The sequence below is a fragment of the Eufriesea mexicana genome, unplaced genomic scaffold (genome assembly GCF_001483705.2).
Source record: "Eufriesea mexicana isolate 0111107269 unplaced genomic scaffold, ASM148370v2 scaffold47447481008, whole genome shotgun sequence".
NCBI lineage: Eukaryota > Metazoa > Arthropoda > Insecta > Hymenoptera > Apidae > Eufriesea > Eufriesea mexicana.
In genome coordinates, this window is record NW_016908000.1 from 59,761 (window position 1) to 79,104 (window position 19,344).

General features: G+C 40.2%; 1 protein-coding gene across 1 annotated transcript; it reads left to right on the forward strand.

Annotated features, from left to right (window-relative positions):
* Nucleotides 1-4,864: 4,864 nt before the first annotated feature.
* Nucleotides 4,865-9,984, forward strand: LOC108552359 (uncharacterized). The gene is made up of 4 exons (XM_017906868.1): nt 4,865-5,020; nt 8,824-8,929; nt 9,131-9,339; nt 9,412-9,984. Exons 1-4 carry the CDS (start codon nt 4,865-4,867, stop codon nt 9,982-9,984), a joined length of 1,044 nt encoding a protein of 347 aa, XP_017762357.1.
* The last annotated feature ends 9,360 nt before the right edge of the window (nt 9,985-19,344 follow it).

A 19,344-nucleotide genomic window follows, 5' to 3' on the forward strand; every position in this document is an offset into this window, starting at 1 on the left:
TTCGCCGTCTGAAACAGCAAATTCACGTAGCGTAAGCTTCGATTCTTAGATTTTTTTAGGTTATTCTATCTTTATTAGTATTCTTACGTTATTTTAGGGTTCGTTGTTCTATTATTGCAGAATTTGGAGCGATTGAACTCCATTTTGTAGGATGAGTCAACAATTTCTGGGGGTTATTCTCGATTAACTCCTTGCACTACGCTGAAACTCGGAAAAAGCCGTGCCAAACGTTTGATTATTTCATTCGAGAGATTCATACTTGACCCGAGATTAAGACCACGAGTCAGACTCGTGATATTCATGTTTGGCTCGAAATGTTGATCACGAGTCGGACTCGTAAAAATAGTGCAAGGGGTTAAATTATTCGTAGATAGAGATTCGAAGGTTTAATAAACAGTGATGCTTTGTTAATGGCAAAAATTTTACTTAACCTTCGAATGGTGGCCATTATTTTCATGCTGCTAACACTATAAAGAGACGTGATATCAATATTTATGTTAACTCTTGCGTGAACAATGAACGCGTTAAGCGTTATTTTCTTGAACTTCAGGAACGACACTTGTTCAGTTATTGTACGCTCTTCAACGAACGTTCAGAATTGACAACCTAGCCTAACCACAACGACATCGAGGATACCTACCGCATCAACCGACATCAGCAACCATGGGAGAGACTCCACGCGAAAAATGTTACCACAGCAGAATTAATAGAAGGCTTTCCAATGAATGCCTCGAAGTAAAGAGAAATTAGTTTTGAACGTCATGCACGTTACATTTCTTAGATATCTGATAAAACGTCGCCTTTTTAGCGAAATTTACTTTAATATTATATCCTTTCGAGCGCTATGAACACGTATATGCGTTCGGTAAAATCGTTCAACATGATCTATGAATACATATATGGGTATTTATATAACCATTTAATTTAAGCTATGAACGCATATATGGGTTCTCATGCAACTATTCCATTCAAGCTATGAACGCATACACGGATTCTCACACAATCATTCAATTTGGGCTATGAACGCATATGTGGGTTCCCACACAACCATTCAATTTGGGTTATGAACACATATATGGGTTTTCACACAACAATTCAATGTGGACTATGATTACATACATGGGTTCCCACGCAACCATTTAGTTTGGATTATGAACGCATACATGAATTCTCCCGCAGGCATTTAATTTGGGCTATGAACACATATATAGTTTCTCACGCAACTATTTAATTTGAGAGATGAATGCATATATGGGTTCTCATACAATCATTCAATTTAAGCTATAAACGCATATACGGGTTCTCATACAACCATTTAATTTGGGCTATGAACGCATATATGGGTTCTCACGCACCATTCAATCGCAGCTATGAACACATATATGGGTTCTCATACAACTATTCAATCTGAGTTATAAATACATATATGCGATTGATGCTTAGCACAACCCAACGCTCAAAGGGTTAAGAGGATCATTCCTAAAACCTCCTGTTGTAGTACAGCTACATGCTAAGAATAAACTCTACATCCCAGCGATGTGAGGGCACTCCTCCCCTTCGTTTGCTTTTCTCACATGTCTTTTGTCTCCACTTTTTCTGGAGACAACAGTGACCTGCCTAGCCCAAATCAATGAGTCCAGTTCAATCTCTGTCATCATTTAACAAACATATATTCTTTTACCGATTTCATAGACACGTTTCTTTCAATATAACCCCTAAACCTTCCAAACAATAAAAAGAGATAAGAAAGAAAAAATAATTCGTTTTCTTCGATCTGAGTGGTCACAGTGGTCCCACGCCTCCTCCCCCACACCCCCAAAGGGGTACACTGTTGCAATCGAGCTTATAAAAATCGGTTTCTTTGGAAGATAATTTAACGTATAAATTTCCCAACCGTCTTATAAATCAGCAGCAAAATTCAAGTGTAACGCTATCGAAAACGATGCCATTGACCGATAGATACACACCGGAAAGGGCGAGTATTAAATTAACCGCGAGCAACGTGTACAATTGCATCGTCTAACGAGCAGGTGTTCGATTGTGAAAGAAGAGGTACCATGTGTGACGACCGTTAGAAAGCGATATGCAGAAACGCTCGAGCGTGCAACGATACCGATTCGATTTCGATTTATAGGGAAACTCGACTAAGGTTTCTCGCCGAGGAAGAAGCAGAAAAATGGCCGCGACTCGAGTGCCATTTCGCGAATATGGCAATGAAAATAGAGAATGCAGCGAAGATCCCGTTGCCGAGGTTCAGCGAGTCATTTGAGCACCGATTTCACGCCGATTTTATGGTTCGTAAAGCCCCCGCGATTTTCACCTCGACAGATCCTCCGCGAATAAAGTCTCGTTTGCAAGGAGGAGGTATTACGCAAGTGAATTCATATCGACCTCGGAGAAACGCTAGCTTTCGAGCAGTCTCGTCTAATAATTTTTCCACGATGAGATGAGAGAGTGAAGGTTGGCTCCGATTTCGAAAGTTCGGTACCGTTCTGGTAATGGGCAGCTCGTTTGACCGGATCCACGTAGCTAGACATTCGCGAGCAGAAATTTTGAAACGGTCCTCATTATCTAATACGCGTAGCTCACAGTCGGAATTGCGTAATCGTGACACAATTATCGGATCGAACCGTCGCAATTACGCGCCCGTTGTTCCGACTGGCGTGTCATCGATCGGTAACTCGAGGAGAGCGTGGAGCGAGTCTCGAATCTGAGAGGAATTCTGTGCGGATCTGGCACGTGGATCGTTCGTTTCAGGCTCGATCGATGAATAGAATGGATCCGATTGTTTCGTAGATCGTTGCGAGATCGGTAAGCTCGAGAATTAGATTGTTCTGGATTTGGAATTCCTTCGAGATCTGTGGCGAGTCGTCAATAGGTGATTAGAGGAGAGCGTAGAGCGGGTCTCGAATCCGTGAGGAATTCTCTAAATGTCGATGATCAAGAACGTGGACTGTTGCTTTTAGGATCGATCGGCGACTCGCACGGATCCGATTGATACATTGGTCATTGCGAGATCGGCGAGCTAGAGACTTAGACCGTTATGGGTTTGGAATTTCTTTGGGGTCCGTGAGTCGTTGGACTGTCCTTGGTTTGGAACTTTTTTGACGTGTGTGAGTTGTTGGACTGTTTTTGATTTCGAATTTCTTTGAGGTATATGAGTTATTGGAATTTCTTTGAGGTACATGAGTTACTGGAATTTCTTCGAGGTACATGAGTTATTGGAATTTCTTTGAGTCTTATGAGTTGTTGGATTGTTCTGGATTTGGAATTTCTTTGAGGTTCACGAGTTGTTGGACTGCCTATGATTTGGAATTTCTCCGAGATGTACGAGTTACTGGAATTTCTCTGGGGTCCATGAGTTCTTGCACTGTTTTTGACTTGGAATTCCTTCGAGGTCTATGAGTTATTGGAATTTCTTAGAGGCTTATGAGCTGTTGGACTGTCTTCGATTTGGAATTTCTTCGAGCTTCACGAGTTATTGGAATTTCTTCGAGGACCATGAGTTGTTGTATTGTCTTCGATTTGAAATTTCTTTGGGTTCTATGAGTTGTTAGATTATCTTCAATTTGGAATTTCTTCGAGGTATATGAGTTATTGGAATTTTTTTGAAACCTATGAATTGTTGGATTGTCTACGATTTGGAATTTCTTCGAGTTCTATGAGCTGCTGGACTGTTTCTGATTTGGAATTGTTGGAATAAACCATAACCGCGCAAGAATAACGTTGGAAGTGCTAGGCGTCACAACCCAGTGACGAATTTTGGGTTCTAAGGACCTTTGCTGTTGTGCTGGCATGGAGGAGTTGTCTACCCTTCAGTTAAAAAGGATTTTTGTTCTTCAGAGAATAAATTTTATATTTCAGTCCAGAAATTCTAAATGGAATTCCTTCGAGGTCTGAAATTTGGACTATCTTCGATTTGGAATACCTTCGAGGTCTATAAGTTGGTACAATTCCTTCGAGGTCTATGAATTGGACTATCTTCGATTTGGAATACCTTCGAGGGCTATAAGTTGGCACAATTCCTTCGAGATCTATAAGTTGGCGCAATTCCTTCGAGGTTTATGATTTTAACTATATTCGATTTGGAATACCTTCGAGGTCTATAAGTTAGTGCAATTCCTTCGAAGCCTATAAGTTGGTGCAATTTCATCGAGGTCTATGGGTTAGACTGTCTTCGATTTGCAATTCCACTGAGGTCTACGAGTTGGACTGAGTTCGATTTGCAATTCCTCCGTGGTTTACGAGTTGGACTGTCTTTGATTTGGAATGTCGTCAAGGTCTATGTGTTGTTCGACTGTCTTCAACTTGCAATTCCTTCGAGACCTACGAGTTGGACTTCTTTCAAGGTCTACGAGTTCAACTGTCTTTGACTCGGAATATTTTTTCGAGGTCTACGAGTTGTACTATCTTCGATTTGTAATTCCTCCGAAGTCAATGAGTTTCACTGTCTTCGATTTGGACTTTTCGGGGCCCCTTCGAGTCCTATGCGACAGTGATGCGAGGAGGCTCTAGGTCAAGCGATCAAACGTCTCGTCAAGTGGTAACCACGCAGCCCTCCTACCTCTTCGCGTTACAGCGTGCTCACGAGGCCGTGCCTCGCCAGTTTTACCACCGGCCTTGCTTAGTGTTGTTTACTCGCGTCGACTGTTCGCCACACCGGCTTCGTTTCTCCTCCTCGAGAACTCTCTCACGTGTGACCAATCACGACCTCTCGCGATTACCCGTATTTCGGCAACAGGAACGTGCACTCCGCGCGGGATGATATGGATCCGTTGATGTATCGGTGAAGTACCAGAGAGAAAGATCAGCGGGTGAATCGTGGGATATCGCTGGAGAGGAGGAAAGGGACAAGCGAATCGATATGGAGAAAGCGAACAAGTTTTACGTTAATGGAATCTCTACGGCTCGTTTCATCCTGCTGGGCTTGGTTACGTTGAACTGTCCGGTGGCATCAACCACCACGCAAACCGGAGCTCCCATGCACCAAGTGCTGCTCACGCAAAAGGGATACGTGCAGGTGAGATGGTTTAGAATAATTGGGTAGACCTGGTGAATCAGTGGGTGAGAATAATTAGTCCAGTTTTTACTTCATTCCTCATCATGAAGGATAACATTACTGTCTTGTCGATGAAGGATCAGCTATTTTTAATATTTCAATTTTTTGAAATAATTTTCGAAAATTTCAATTTCAAATTTTCACGTACCACATTTTGGTATTGAAGATTCGTATATATAGTGCTTAATGATTATATATTTAAGACCTTTGGTTCTTCGAGAGAAGTAATCCTTTATATATATTATAAAGGATGACAATTGCTTAGTTTTGTCGATGGAGGATACCTCAGTTATTTTTAATATTTTAATTAAATTCCGGTATGTCAGATTAGGATACTGAAGATACGTAGGTATAGTGTTCAGTAATAATGTAATAATCTGGGATCATTCTGTTTCAGTTTTGTCCAGTCATTCTTAGTCCAGTTTTAGCATAATTTTATGTTGAAGACATTTGGTTCTCCGAGAGACAATTTGATTTACAGATATCACGAAGGATATTCAGCTATTTTTAACTCTTCTTGAGGTGACTCAGTCGCCATTTGTTTTAATGCTATTCCTTAAATAGCGAGTAAGAAATGATAACTATATTCAGAATGTCTACACATATAGTACGAATATAAATCAATCCTGTCCATTCACTTCTCACGCGAACACACGACTTTCTTTTTATTTCAGTATAAAAAGTATCAGCGAGTTTATAAAAATATAACGAAAGCTTCGAATTGGTAATTATTGCTGATTTATACCACGAAAAGGTTCTCCAATACAAAGATGTAATATATTTCAGTTAAGTTTTGTCCTATCAGATTATGATACCGAAAATTCGTGGGTATAATGTTTAATAATTATGTAAAAATTTGGGATCATTCTGTTTCAATTTCGTTCAGTCACTCTTAGCCGAATTTTTACTTAATTCTACGTTTAAAATGTTAGGATCTTTGACAGAAATTTTGATTTATGGACACTATAAAGGATAACAAATATATTACTCTGTCGACAAAAAATATTCACCTATTTTTAATACTACAGTTAAATTTCGACGTATCCAATTTTGGTACTGAAGACTCGTAGGTCTAACGTTTAGTAATTATATAGAAATTTGAGATCATTCCATTTCATTTTTATTTATTTAATCTCTTCAGGGATACTGTCACATATGTCCAATTTTTTCAAAATTACGATTATTATAAGTGGCAAGAAAATTGTAATCAGTTGGAGAATACCTTAGACACCATGGAACCTTCAACTACCATGGAATCCCTCAACATTCGAATACCATCTCTAATAATCACTGCTTTGAAATCATTGCAACTAAAAAATAATTCGCCTCTGAAGAGGTTAAGGTATTGTTTCATGTATTATTGTTCTGTTACTAAGGAACATTCACCTGCTTTCGGTGTTTTAACTATACCCTTGCATGTTATCATAGACATTGATACTTTGGCGTCAAAACGTTGACTGATTATATAAAAATTCTGCTCTTAGCTTCAATCGTTTAATAACTCAAGCTCTGTATTTGTTTCTCCAATAAGAGAATGTCTATTTACATTTTATTTTAATTATATAATTATATTATACATGTTATCGAAGTCTTCAAGGTTCCAATTGTTCTATCACCAAAGAACATCTTGAAAATTCTACATCTTCATTCTCCAAATATCAAATATTGGAACACAGACTGGAATATCAAACACAGGTTCAAGATTTACCAAATAATTCAATTTCATCAGGTTTCCTCAGGTTTGCTAATCATTGGGATCAGGTGACTGTAAAGATCTTCCAAGCAACGATTATCTATTTCCAATAATTCAACAAAATTTCAAAATTTCAAACATTAAAATCCATTAAAATCCACAAATCTATTGACGTCAGGCTTCGCGCTATCTTCAGCTCCAACCATCATCCACTGACCACCACTTAACTTGTTTGCCAAAGCATTCTATTCTTCGATGCAAAACCGGCTCTCTAAACACTATCCAGATCCTCCAAGAGTTTTGTCCCGCCGAACAAAGTACATTTACTCATTCTCGAGATTCCATCCAAATCCACAAACATCAAGGTTGAACCTCGCTGCAAAATCGCAGAATCATTCCACCTCACATAAAACCTTACTCACTGTCCTCTATTCAACGTGTTTCCCAAGTCACTTGATTTCTCCACAAAGTTATCGAGATTTTCCAATCACGTTCCAGCATCCGATATGGATTGCTTCCACTTTCGATTGACTTAAAGCCTCCGATACGGAATATCGTTGCCAAAGGTTCACGCGTCTAAAGTCAACTAATTATTCAGCAATGCAGAATTACTGCACACTGTGTTTAGCGCTAATAGCCTATTATAGACTATTACTTAGTCCACATTTCAGACCCCGTTTAACCGTTTGAGTCCCAGAGCCTTTTAAAAGAACGCGGTCGAAAAACCCCGAACAGCGCGATGGCGCTTGTTTAATTTTATGTCGAAAAATGTTGAAAAATGCCAATCGGCGCGATAGTGCTTAAAAGGGAAAAAATATTTTCGTATTGTATTTTTGTTAAAATTACAATTGCGACGATGCACAGTGTGTAGTACCAAAAATGACGTAAGAAGGTCTGATTTAATTTGTGCGCAATGTGGAAAAGGAGTTCATCCAATATGTTTTGATAAACACCGATGTTATAAATTATAATTGTTTGTTCATAAGTTGTAAGGTACTATATTATGATATGAGCCGTTTACAGCACAAATCGATTAATTCCACTTTTTGAGAAATCTTAGATTTAAGTGTCAAAGCACTTGGTATAGTCATAACTTTTTATATTTATAATGACTTTCCCTGATAATTAAGATTAACACCATTAAACGACAAAAATTTGTTGGCCACTGAATAATAAATAATTTATTTCAGGGGTCACTTTGATTAACTCCGTACTGTAATGTAAATCGTTGCAATAATGCAACTCAAATGCACTAGCAAGCCATGAATGATAACGGTGAATTTTTTAGTGCCGTCTTATCAGAGTTTAAGTAAAATTTAGTAAAATTTAAATTTATTACTTTTTCACTTGCCAAATCGATTAACTCTTCCAGTAACGTAAAAATGGTAACATTACTAACGATTAGCTTTTGGCTATTTTTTCTTATACATTTTATATACCGTTAGATGAAAGTTACATTTGTATTTATGCATTCTACGATATTTATTTCGATTTCAATTATAAAGGGAATTTTAAAAAACAATATACATTATTTCATTGTATTTCGCCACCTTTTGTTTTATGGAGTTAATCAATTTGTGCAGTGAACGGCTCATATCGTCGTCCGGCACTAAAAGGGTTAAGAAAAGGTGCTATGTAACGTACGTGCGTCAGCAAAGTTGAGGGCGCCACTTGGACAGTCAGTGATAGCACCGTGAGTTGTTCATAGCGCTCGAAATGTACTGCGACTTTTCGACGCAAAATCTGAAGAACGCGATTGGGACTTTTGGGACTCAAACGGGGTAAGGAACAAACGAATCAAAAATTACAACAAAATTTTGTCAGTCGAAGCTTCGTTATCGAAAAAATTGACTTTGAATCGTCACAGGAACACGAGTTAGACTCGCCGCTACAAAGGATTACCCCTTTGCAGACGGAACTGTTTTGAGCAAACCGTACTGTGGGGTACACAGTACGGGGCCCGCGATAGTCATTCAAAACTAGCAGCGCTCGTTTCTGCTTAAACGCCACTTCTCCATGACGAGTATACTCGTGAATCACAGCTAACTGATTAAGGAGAATTTTTTCGCAGTTCCTACGATGGGAGTTGGCAGTGCCGGAATTCAGCGAGTTCACCTTCTGCTTGTGGCTAAAGTCGAACGACCTCACGCATCCTCATCCGATTTTCTCCTACTCGAGTAAGTAAGCTCCTCCTTCAAACAGTTTCTCTTTCTGCGTTCATATAACGCAAGAAAGTAGCGTCGAAAAGCATTTTCACCGGTAAGAAAATCAACGGCTCGTGCCAGTCCTGGCTGCCCGACTTTTCGTTCACCTACTTCTCCGACTTTTACACGTTAGAGGAGATCGAGGCGTTTAACAGCCACGTTCACTTCCGACAGAGAACGAGCGAGAGCGTCTGGCTCGATCGTGGATAGCGCCACATGGGAGGAGCGTTCACCTTGAGATCGGCGGAAGACAGGTGCTCGCGACGTCGACGGACATTCTAGAGAATCGATGGTACCACGTCTGTCTAAGCTGGGAGAACCAGGAGGGTCGCTATGGCGTGTGGGTCAATGGCCGGTTGTGGACTCAAGGTCGCTCTGACGAGGTATAACTCGTGCAACGCACGGTTCATTCCCGACAGCCAGGTGATCCGATTATAGTTATGCATCGATTTCAGACGATAGGTCACACGATCCCAGGTGGCGGAGACGTGGTGCTAGGCCAAGAGTACACGGACGTGGACAAAGGGCTGGAGGACGGTATAGAGGGCTCTGTGCTGGGCTTCAATCTGCTATTGGCCTCGGCTTTCGATACCCTAGACAAAGACTACGTGTCAGAAGCCTCCTACGATACTGTCCAGGTGTCCTCCGCGTCGAGTTACGCCACGGTCCCCCTTTTTGCCAGGATTCCGACGACACTGACGCAACGCGGCGTCAATTACGGGCCGGGAATGCGTCCCAGCACACCTCGAGGACGTCGTTACACCGGCACCGTCTCTTTGTCTGCGACCGAGAACGGAAAGAGATCGATCGATTCCTTGCTCAACAGCTTGAACGCCGAGTTCTTCAAGCTGCTGAGACAGCCCATGGGACTGCAACTGGTCAAGCTGTCGTACGTTCGCTGCGAGATCGGACGGGGGAGCCCGTTCATCGGTGGCTCGCTAATGCTCATCTCCTGGACCAGGACACCCGTGAAAATATTCGGCGGAGCCGTTCTCAAGGACGCCAATGGCGACTGCGGCAATTTCTAGAGATCCTGTCGAATCTCCGTCGATTTCCCATCTGCTTCTGTCCCCCGTGCCCACCTCTCGGAGCTAATACACATTGGCCCAATCACCGGATCCAGTAGCATCGTTTCCAAACACGGAGAAAGCGAATCTCTCGACGAAACTCGAGTGAAAAGATATCGAGGACCGAACCCCGACGATTTCGTGCACCCTGCTCGAGCCCGGGTCATTTCGACATTCCGAGAAATCGGATAGAAAATGGAAAGTCTCGAATCGCTTTCCATTCACAGGTAAGCCTCGAGACTCGCTGAAAAGACGAGCTCTCCAGGCCGAGTTTAGAGATCGCGGATTGAGCAACTTGTTAGATAATCATATTAACAGAGAGACGAGAGGGAGCAACACGCTGTCTCGATTCTGGCTTCACGGAGATAGGATCTAGGCCTCTCCGCGAGGCACGTAGAGTGCAACAGCTTGCCGCAATCTCGGAAAAACTCGAGTGGAGAACAGACGCGCGACGTTACAAAACCGTGGACAGATCGATATCGTTGGGGAAAAAGGCAGAGCGAGTTGCATTCCTGATTTAGTGACACCGAATTCATTCGTTTCCAAAAACATCGAGCCCCGAATCAACGGGGGTCTTGTCTCCTTATTACCAGCGTTTCGTGACTCGGTTTCATGACTATACTCGATTCAACGAGAATTCGAGGGAAATGTAAACTGTACGCGAAACACTTCTTATCAGACTTGGTCCTGAACTGACCCAAGCGTAACATTGGATATTCCGAATTTTCATAAAATTTAGCTGGACTTGTACCCAAGTGCTCCGAGTCAATGAGAGTCTTAGCTCCTTATTACCAACGTTTCATGACTTGTGGATCACCCTGAAATCCCCTAGACTATAGTCGGTTCAACGAGAATTGGCGGGAAATATAAACTGTACGCGAAATACTCGTTATCAGACTTAGGCCCGAATTGGCCCAGGCGTAATATCGAATATTTCAAATTTTCATAAAATTTGGCTGGCCCAAAGACACCAAAGGTCCCTGTATAGTCCATCTAAAACTCGATCCTGAGCATCCACGTTCAGCAACCACTTGTCTGCATTTGCGATATAGATCAGGTGACCATATCGTTTATATTTCCCGCCAATTATCGTTGAACGGAATACAAACTCAGGTAAGAGTCCATAAATCACCAGCAGACAAAACAATCCCCAAAACACACGGAAATACGAGACAGAAGATAGTAAAAGCCAAATTACACCAAGGTAGTTTTTCGTATTATAGCAAATAGAAATCTACGAAACCTCAATCGAACCATCTTACTTTTACAATAGTAAACGTAGTCTGATTAATTCTTCCTACAGAAAAATCGGAAAAGGGAACTCACAATGGGGCCTTACGATAGAGGACATCGCTTTCGGGACGGTAGTAGGCACAAGTTATAGTACATACCTAGTATTAACCCTTTGCACTCGACAGGCGCCTCTCAGTCGCCATTTAATCAGATTCTAAAGATGGATGTTAATTAATATATCAAATTTACAATTAGTCAAAGATGCATGGAATATTAAATTGCATACGATATCTTATTTACCGTTTTAAAAATATCGTCGACCTTATGGCAGAAAGTCTTCGAATTACTATTTTCTTATAACGAAAAAATCGCCGAGTGCAAAGGGTTAAAAACCTTAGTGGGTTTCTTCAAAATGGGCCTTTCTTTCCGAGTTAAAGTTTTGTACATACTTTGGAAATTAATTATTTAACATTCCTTAACAAAGCGAGTTGTAGGTAAGCTGATAGTGTGCTTAACTGTTGTATCCTCTTTTTATGTTTTTAATACGTTAACGCCCTAGGGACTGGCGCTAGACTTTCCGTTCAGGCCTCGCTGGTCCGTACGGCCCGGAAGGGCCCGCATGACGGCTAACTTTGGCGTGAATGGAACGGCACGTAAAACCGACGTGACGTTTAACGTGTTAATAATACAACTTTGAACTGAGAAAATATTTTATTTATTTTTGCATTCAATGTTAATCGCGTGAGAAACTTGTTAATGGTTGATCACAATCCATTTTGCACTTGAAATATATGCCACTTCCTTGCTCTTACTTGCACGATCAATTAATGCAAACTGACGATCGAATGAACAAATTGCTTAGAAAATACCTAGAATGGTACAAACGAACACGTGGTACATGGACATCCTTGCACGTATTTAAGCGTTACCATTATTTCAAAAACTGTTTGAAATACAACCGAAAACTATTAATGTGCGTAGTGACGATATGAACGATACTTCCATTTGCTATATTAAAAATTTTTCGCTTTGTTTTACAATTAATATCGATGTCATATTTGATTCACACTAAATGCAAAAATTAGATAAAATATTTTTCCAGTTCAAAGTTGTATTATTAAAAACAAAAAAAATAATAATAACAATGGGATTCGAATCTATTACTCCCTACCGCTTTATTTTTAAGCTTATCTACTCTCGCTCTGCTAAGGAATGTTAACACGTTAAACGCCACGCCAGTTTTACGTGCCGTTCCGTTCACGTCACAATTAGCCGCCATGCGGGTCCTTCCGGGCCGTACGAACCGGCGAGGCCTGAACGGAGTCTAGTGTCGGTCCCTACGGACCGGCATTAGACTTTTCGTTTACGTCCAGCTGGTCCTCTGGGGCTGTTAAGTAAACCTAAACGGAATAGCAAGCAAAACAGGCTGTGCGTGTTAACGTGTTAAATAATTCATTTACAAATTATATACAAAATTTTAAATCAAAGTATCTCGAAAACGAAGGCCCATTTCGAAGAAACCCATTTGAGTTTCGTAAGCTACATGCATTTAGTCTTAAGTAAGATATATATACTGTTTGACACCCATCACTCTCACTGCACATGTGATTTCACTAACGCTCATTCTCGATTAACCCCTTGCACTATTTTTATGAGTCTGACTCGTAAAAATGAAAAGACCAAACTTGAATATCACGAGTCAGACTCGTTGTTTCATTTCATGCCAAACGTGGATATCACGAGTATGACTCGTGATCAACATTTTGGACCAAACGTGCATATCACGAGTGTGACTCGTTATCGACTATCCAGGCCAAACATGAATATCTCGAGTATGACTCGTGGTCTTAATCTCGGGCCAAGTATGAAAAAACCAAAATTTTCAATTCTCCTTCAAAACTGGCACGAGCTTTCCGGATAATACTACCAATACTACCGTTCCAAATCGAAGTCCATGACCGTAAGGTCCCTTTGTCAAGCCTGAGAACGACAGTTGTCGATCGCCTGGGAATGTTCGGGATCGGTCGGATTTCGTCGATCTCACTTTCATTCCCTCCATGATGGACCACTTTCGTCTCGAATTCTTGGCCAGCTGGACACAATGCCACGTGCCTTTGTGACGAGAGATCGGACGAGTATTCGGGGACCGATTCGCGTATGTACAACGGTTTCGTAATCGGTTCTCGCGAGTTACGTATAGCCAACTCATTACATGCTCGGATCCTTATAGGGCAAACGCGCGTGACTCTGCTGAAGCGTTCACTTCGTGAAAGAGATGACGCGGAAGATTATACGATTGCTCGTAGATCTCGGAGAGATGGAACGTGCTTCGGGTAGCATAAATGAAGAGGCTATTGTAGCATTTTTCGGGGTCCCCGAGGGATATGAATTACGTTGACATGCTTTCCGTTTTTGGGTAAGGCCCCGATTGGCCTAATTTTCGGGCGAGTTTTCATTCGCAGCTGGCAAGTGAGAGTTAATTAAGGCGATTTTAACGGGTTCGACGTTCAGCGTGAAGCGGATGAGTTTCTCGTGGGACCCAATTGGGCCCCAAAAGTCGTAGCGATCCACTTGGAAGTGGGCAAATTACGTGAAATTAATATCCTCTTTTACGAGTGATCTAATGTTATTAGAATTACACAGTGAATGATACAATGAAATCTATTAAGTGCACCTTTAAATTTGGCAAAGTTTTGAATTTTTTCCTGCAATATTTTTTTGATTATGTCGCTTTGGACGCTTTTAATCTTCATTATTGCTTTTCATTGTGATCTTCGAAAAACAGTAGAATTTTGAAGAAATGGAATAACGAGAGACATTAAAGAATCGATTATATTAGGGAAAAATCGAGAAGACGAGTGACTAAGACAATATTGGATTGGAATTTTGAATGAAAATTTAAAAATGGTCATTTAAACCATAGTAGAGTTAATGTTAGGATAAGGGAGGATCCTGGTTTAGCTTTGTGTAAGGGATGATCCAGGTATAGTTTGTTGAAAATATGCGTATCTTTGGGAATTTTTATCGGCGAAAGTATTCACCTGATCATTCTGAAAACTGTGGGGTTTCATTGAGTGACTATAAGGGTACAAAAAGAATTTTTTTGAGATTTTAAAATTTGTCGCAATTTAGAGTTATAAGGACGTATGTGTAGCGCCTCCATAGCAAGATTTGAAACTGGCGGGGGCTGTAATTTTTTCCCTATTTGACCAAAACAGGGATACATACAATTTTCTTACTCCTCATGAACGTAATTAGTCTATGAACCCTTAAAAACTTGAAAAAGTTGAAAATTGTTAAAACAAGATCACTTTGAAGAAAAAATCGACGTTTCTTCGAAAATTTTACGTATACTTATATATAAAAAGATTGTTTAAATTATTTATTTTGTTCAATTTTTAGGTTCATCGACTAGTACACATATCATAGTATACACATGCAAAATTTCAAGCGAATTGGTAACCTAGTTTTTGAGATATCATTCCGAAAATTTGAAAAAAGTACTTTCGAGGAAAACACAAGGCTCGCATACGTGCGCGCAATAAATATCATATGGGGTCCTTAATATTTTGAAAATTATATTGAAAATTTGGAAATATATTTTAGAAACATTATACTATCGATTAGTATAGTAACAAAAAGTCGATTTTTAAATGTCTGCTTCAGGAGTCCCCGGTAATTCGTACGGGGCTGTTAAGAGTATGAGCAATCGGACCACTATTCCTTCATCATAGTGTTCGAAGAAATCTACGAGGAAAGACATAGGCTATGAGAAAATAGATTAGTATTGTTACACGATACTATCTTTAGTCAATAATTAAAATAAAATTATCCTATCCTATTTTTATTGCTGTACTAGTGAAGGTGTATTTGATCCTATTTATTACATATAAGGCAGTTCTGGGCAATGATAAAAATTGACACGTTCTGTGTTTATCAGCGTATCAAAGTAAAGCTACCGCTTGTATGTGCGAATAATAAACATTGTCAGCAAAGATCGTCTTGTTGCAATTTTATACCATCTTATCTGAAAACGTGCCACTTCTAGAAAATAAAAATTCCTTTATCCCATTTTGATAATCGTGTCGGTAAGTGTGCTTGCTTGTTGCACTGAGTAATCAGACATTCCTATACGATCCCACCTAAAAACATCAATTCAATATTCCTAAATAATAAAGCTTACAGGTATGATATTTCTAATTAATAATAAATGCCCCTCTATACCCCTTTTTAATAAAATTAATAAAAAATTAATAATAAAAAATAACAGAAAAATAAAAATAATAAATACTAAAAAAATAATTAATAATAAATGCCCTTCTATACCCTTTTTAATAAAATTTCCTACTGACTCAGTTATATTCGATGTTTTCTCGAATAAATAAAATATTCATGGAGAAATGAACATGTATAGTTACATCAGCAACGACATTATTGCACGTACTCATTCCCTGTCAAACTCTTTTTCCTGCCTGTACCGTAGCTGTCAAACATTACGAGTAATTGATGAATTTGATTTGCAAAAGGATGGATTTGATTTGCAAAATGATGAATTTCATTTGCAAAACCTGTATAGTTACATCTGAAACGACCTTATTACACGTAGCCATTTCCTGGCCGACTTTTTCTGGTGCCTGTACCGTACTTGTTAGACATTCCGAGTAATTGCTGTATTTGATTTGTAAAGCGACGAATTCGACTTGCAGAAAGAAGAATTTGATTTACAAAGCTTGTACAGTTACATCAGAAACGACCTTTCATTACACGTAGCCATTCCCTGCCAAACTTTTATTCGCGTCTGTATAGTATTTGTTAAACATTATTGGTAACTGATGACTTTGATTTGCAAAATGGTGAATTGGATATGCGAAAGGACGAATTAGATTTGCAAAACTTGTACAGTTACATCAGAGACGACATTATATTACACGTAGCCATTCTCTGCCAAATTTTTATTCGTGTCTGTACAGTATCTGATAAACATTATCGGTAACTTATGACTTTGATTTGCAAAATGGTGAATTCGATATGCAAAAAGACGAATTAGATTTGCAAAGAGGCAAATTTAAAAAGGAAGACCTATATAGTTGCATCAGCAACAATCTTATCACAGATAGCCATTCCCTGTCAAACTTTTACTCGCAACTGTACAGTATCTGAAAAGCGTTATTGGTGACTGATGACTTTGATTTGCAAAATGGTGACTTCCATATGCAAAAAGACGAATTAGATTTGCAAAGGGGCAAATTTAAAATGGAAGACTTATATAGTAACATCAGCAACGACCTTATTGCACATAGCTATTCCCTGCCAAACTTTTACTCACGTCTGTATAATATCTTTTAAACATTACGGATAACTGATGACTTTGATCTGCAAAATGGTGAATTCGATACGCAAAATGTCGAATTAGACTTGTAAAGGAGCAAATTTAAAAAGAAAGACCTATATAGTTACATACGCAACGACCTTATTACACGTAACCATTCCCTGTCAGACTTTTTCTCGTGCCTGAACTGTATCTCTTAATCATTACGAGTAATTCATGAATTTGATGTGCAAAACCTGTACAATTACATCAGCAACGAGCTTATTACACGTAGCCATTTTCTGTCAGACTTTTTCTCCTGCCTGTACCGTACTTGGTAAAAATTCTGCGTAACTGACGTACTTGATTTCTAAAGGAACGAATTCGACTTTCAAAAGGATGAATACAATTTGCAAAACCTGTACAGTTGCATCAGCAACGACCTTATTACACGTAACCATTCTCTGTCAAACTTTTTCCCCTGTCTGTACCATACCTGTTAAACATTCCAAGTAATTAACAAGTTTGATTTGCAAAAGGGTGAATTCGACTTGCAGAGGGATGAATTCGATTTACAAAACCTGTACAGTTACATCAGCAACGACTTTATTACACGTAACCGTTTCCCGTCAGACATTTTCCCATACCAGAACCGTATCTTTTAATCATTACGCGTAATTAAAGAATTTTTACCTGCAAAAGGATAAATTTTACTCGCATAACCTGTACAGTTACATCAGCAACAGCCCTATTACACGTAGCCATTCCCCGCCCGACTTTTTCCCGCGTCTGTACCGTATCTCTTAATCACCCCGAGTAATTGATGAATTCGCTCGCAAAAGGGCAAATTTAGAGCGCAAAACCCGTACAGTTGCATCAGCAACGACCTCATTACACGCAGCCACGCTGCTCCTAACTTTTTCCCGCGCCTGTACCGTGTATCCGTTAAACATTACCAGTAACTGATGCGTCGTTACATAACCTGGCGATGGTAGCCCGGCACTCTGCAACGGGATATATCTCCGAAACTTTCACCGGTCGGACAAACATATTTCTCACCGCGAATAACGAGACATCCCGTGGTCCGTGACAATCCGAGTCCAAGACGGCTGCGAGTCGGCTAGACCTCTAGATGGGTCATCGATTCCGACCCTGAAACCGAGGAACCTTGCCCGTTGCTTCGCATCTACGACCCCCAGGATCCTCAGACCATGGCGAGGGTCGCGTGACGGTCGCTGGGAATCGACCGGTGTGCCCCAAAGACGCCAAGTTTCACCGGTTCCAGCCGACCCTGTTCGTCGAATAGCTTTCACTTTCGCCGAAATTCGCGTGGTCAGATTTCACGGACCGTTCCGAGACCCTTTTCTCGACGGCCTCGGTCACGTAATCCATCCCGTGCTACATAACCCGCGGTTTCGCCCCGGGAAACGCCCATCCAGCTCGATAAATCTCCAGGAGAGATTGCGGATCAAACTGGCCGGCGACGTTCTCTCCTTCTTTCTCCTCCGTCGGTTTTATGACGTAACAAAGGCGTGGATTTAACCGGGCGACCGGTCCACGAATCGATCCAGTGTCCACGCAGCTTCCTGTTCGGACGTTGCATTCCCGAGTGACGTTTCCTTCCTGTTCCTGGCATCCCAGATCGAACGTGCGAGAACGTCCCTTTTGACTATTCCCGCGAATAGTCGTCGTCTTCGAACAGAGTCGATTAGATCTCTTTAATGGGATCATAGGAAAATCCGCGCCGATCGAGGTATCGCGATTTACATAACCGTCCGAGAACACTTGCGCAACGAGTGCATGAGGGACAGGCTAATGCTCGAGCAGCTGCGCCGATCGCGAAATGATCAATCGAGGAAGGCGACACGCTGAGGAGTAGGAAAAATCGTTGGATCTGGGTTAAAAATGAACGGCGCTAGCCTTCTGTGATCGATGGTATTCTGGTTTAGTCAGTCGAAATAACCGATTTCTCTTCTTTTCCGTTTCTTAATGGGTGGATCTGAGGATATATATATGTGCGAAATAATTAAATGGAATTTGGAAAATTGGGATGAGCAAGGTGTATTTATTATTTTGGGACGGGGGGGAACCAATATTTTTGGATCTTTTGTTTCATCGCGATTTTTGTCTATAGTGGCCTATAAATAAAGAATTAACCTAATATATCACATTATGAAATGGTACAGTAAATAGATCAAATTTGTAGCAAATTTGAACCAATTAGAAATTTGGAAAATTGAGATGGGAAACGCGTACCTATTATTTTGGTACGGGGCGATCCGATATTTTTGGATCTTTTGTTTCATCACGATTTTTGTGTCCATGGTGGCCAATAAATAAAACATTGATCTAATATCATATTATGAAATGATATAGTAAATCGATCAAATTTGTAGCCGAAACTTTAAACACGTGCTTCTTGAAATCGTATTTTTCGAACTGGCTTGTGGGATATCTCCCGATTTGGTTGACCGATTGACTCGAAATTTGATCTTCACCAAATGTACCTTTATCGTAGGAACCACGGATTTCAAAATCTGATGTTTTTTTTCCATTTTTGTTTACAGTTCTGAGATCGAAAAGCACGAGGAAAATCGATATTTAAATTTCAAAATTCTGCCATTTTTCTAATTTTCGAAATTTCGCTGTTTCGGTGGTCTATACTATAGCTGTATTTATGCCAATTAAGATGCTATTTAGTTTTTTCGTATCAGATGATCAAATAGTTCGGAATTGTGTCAGATTTTGGAGCCTGTTTTTAAAAATGTGATTTACATAAG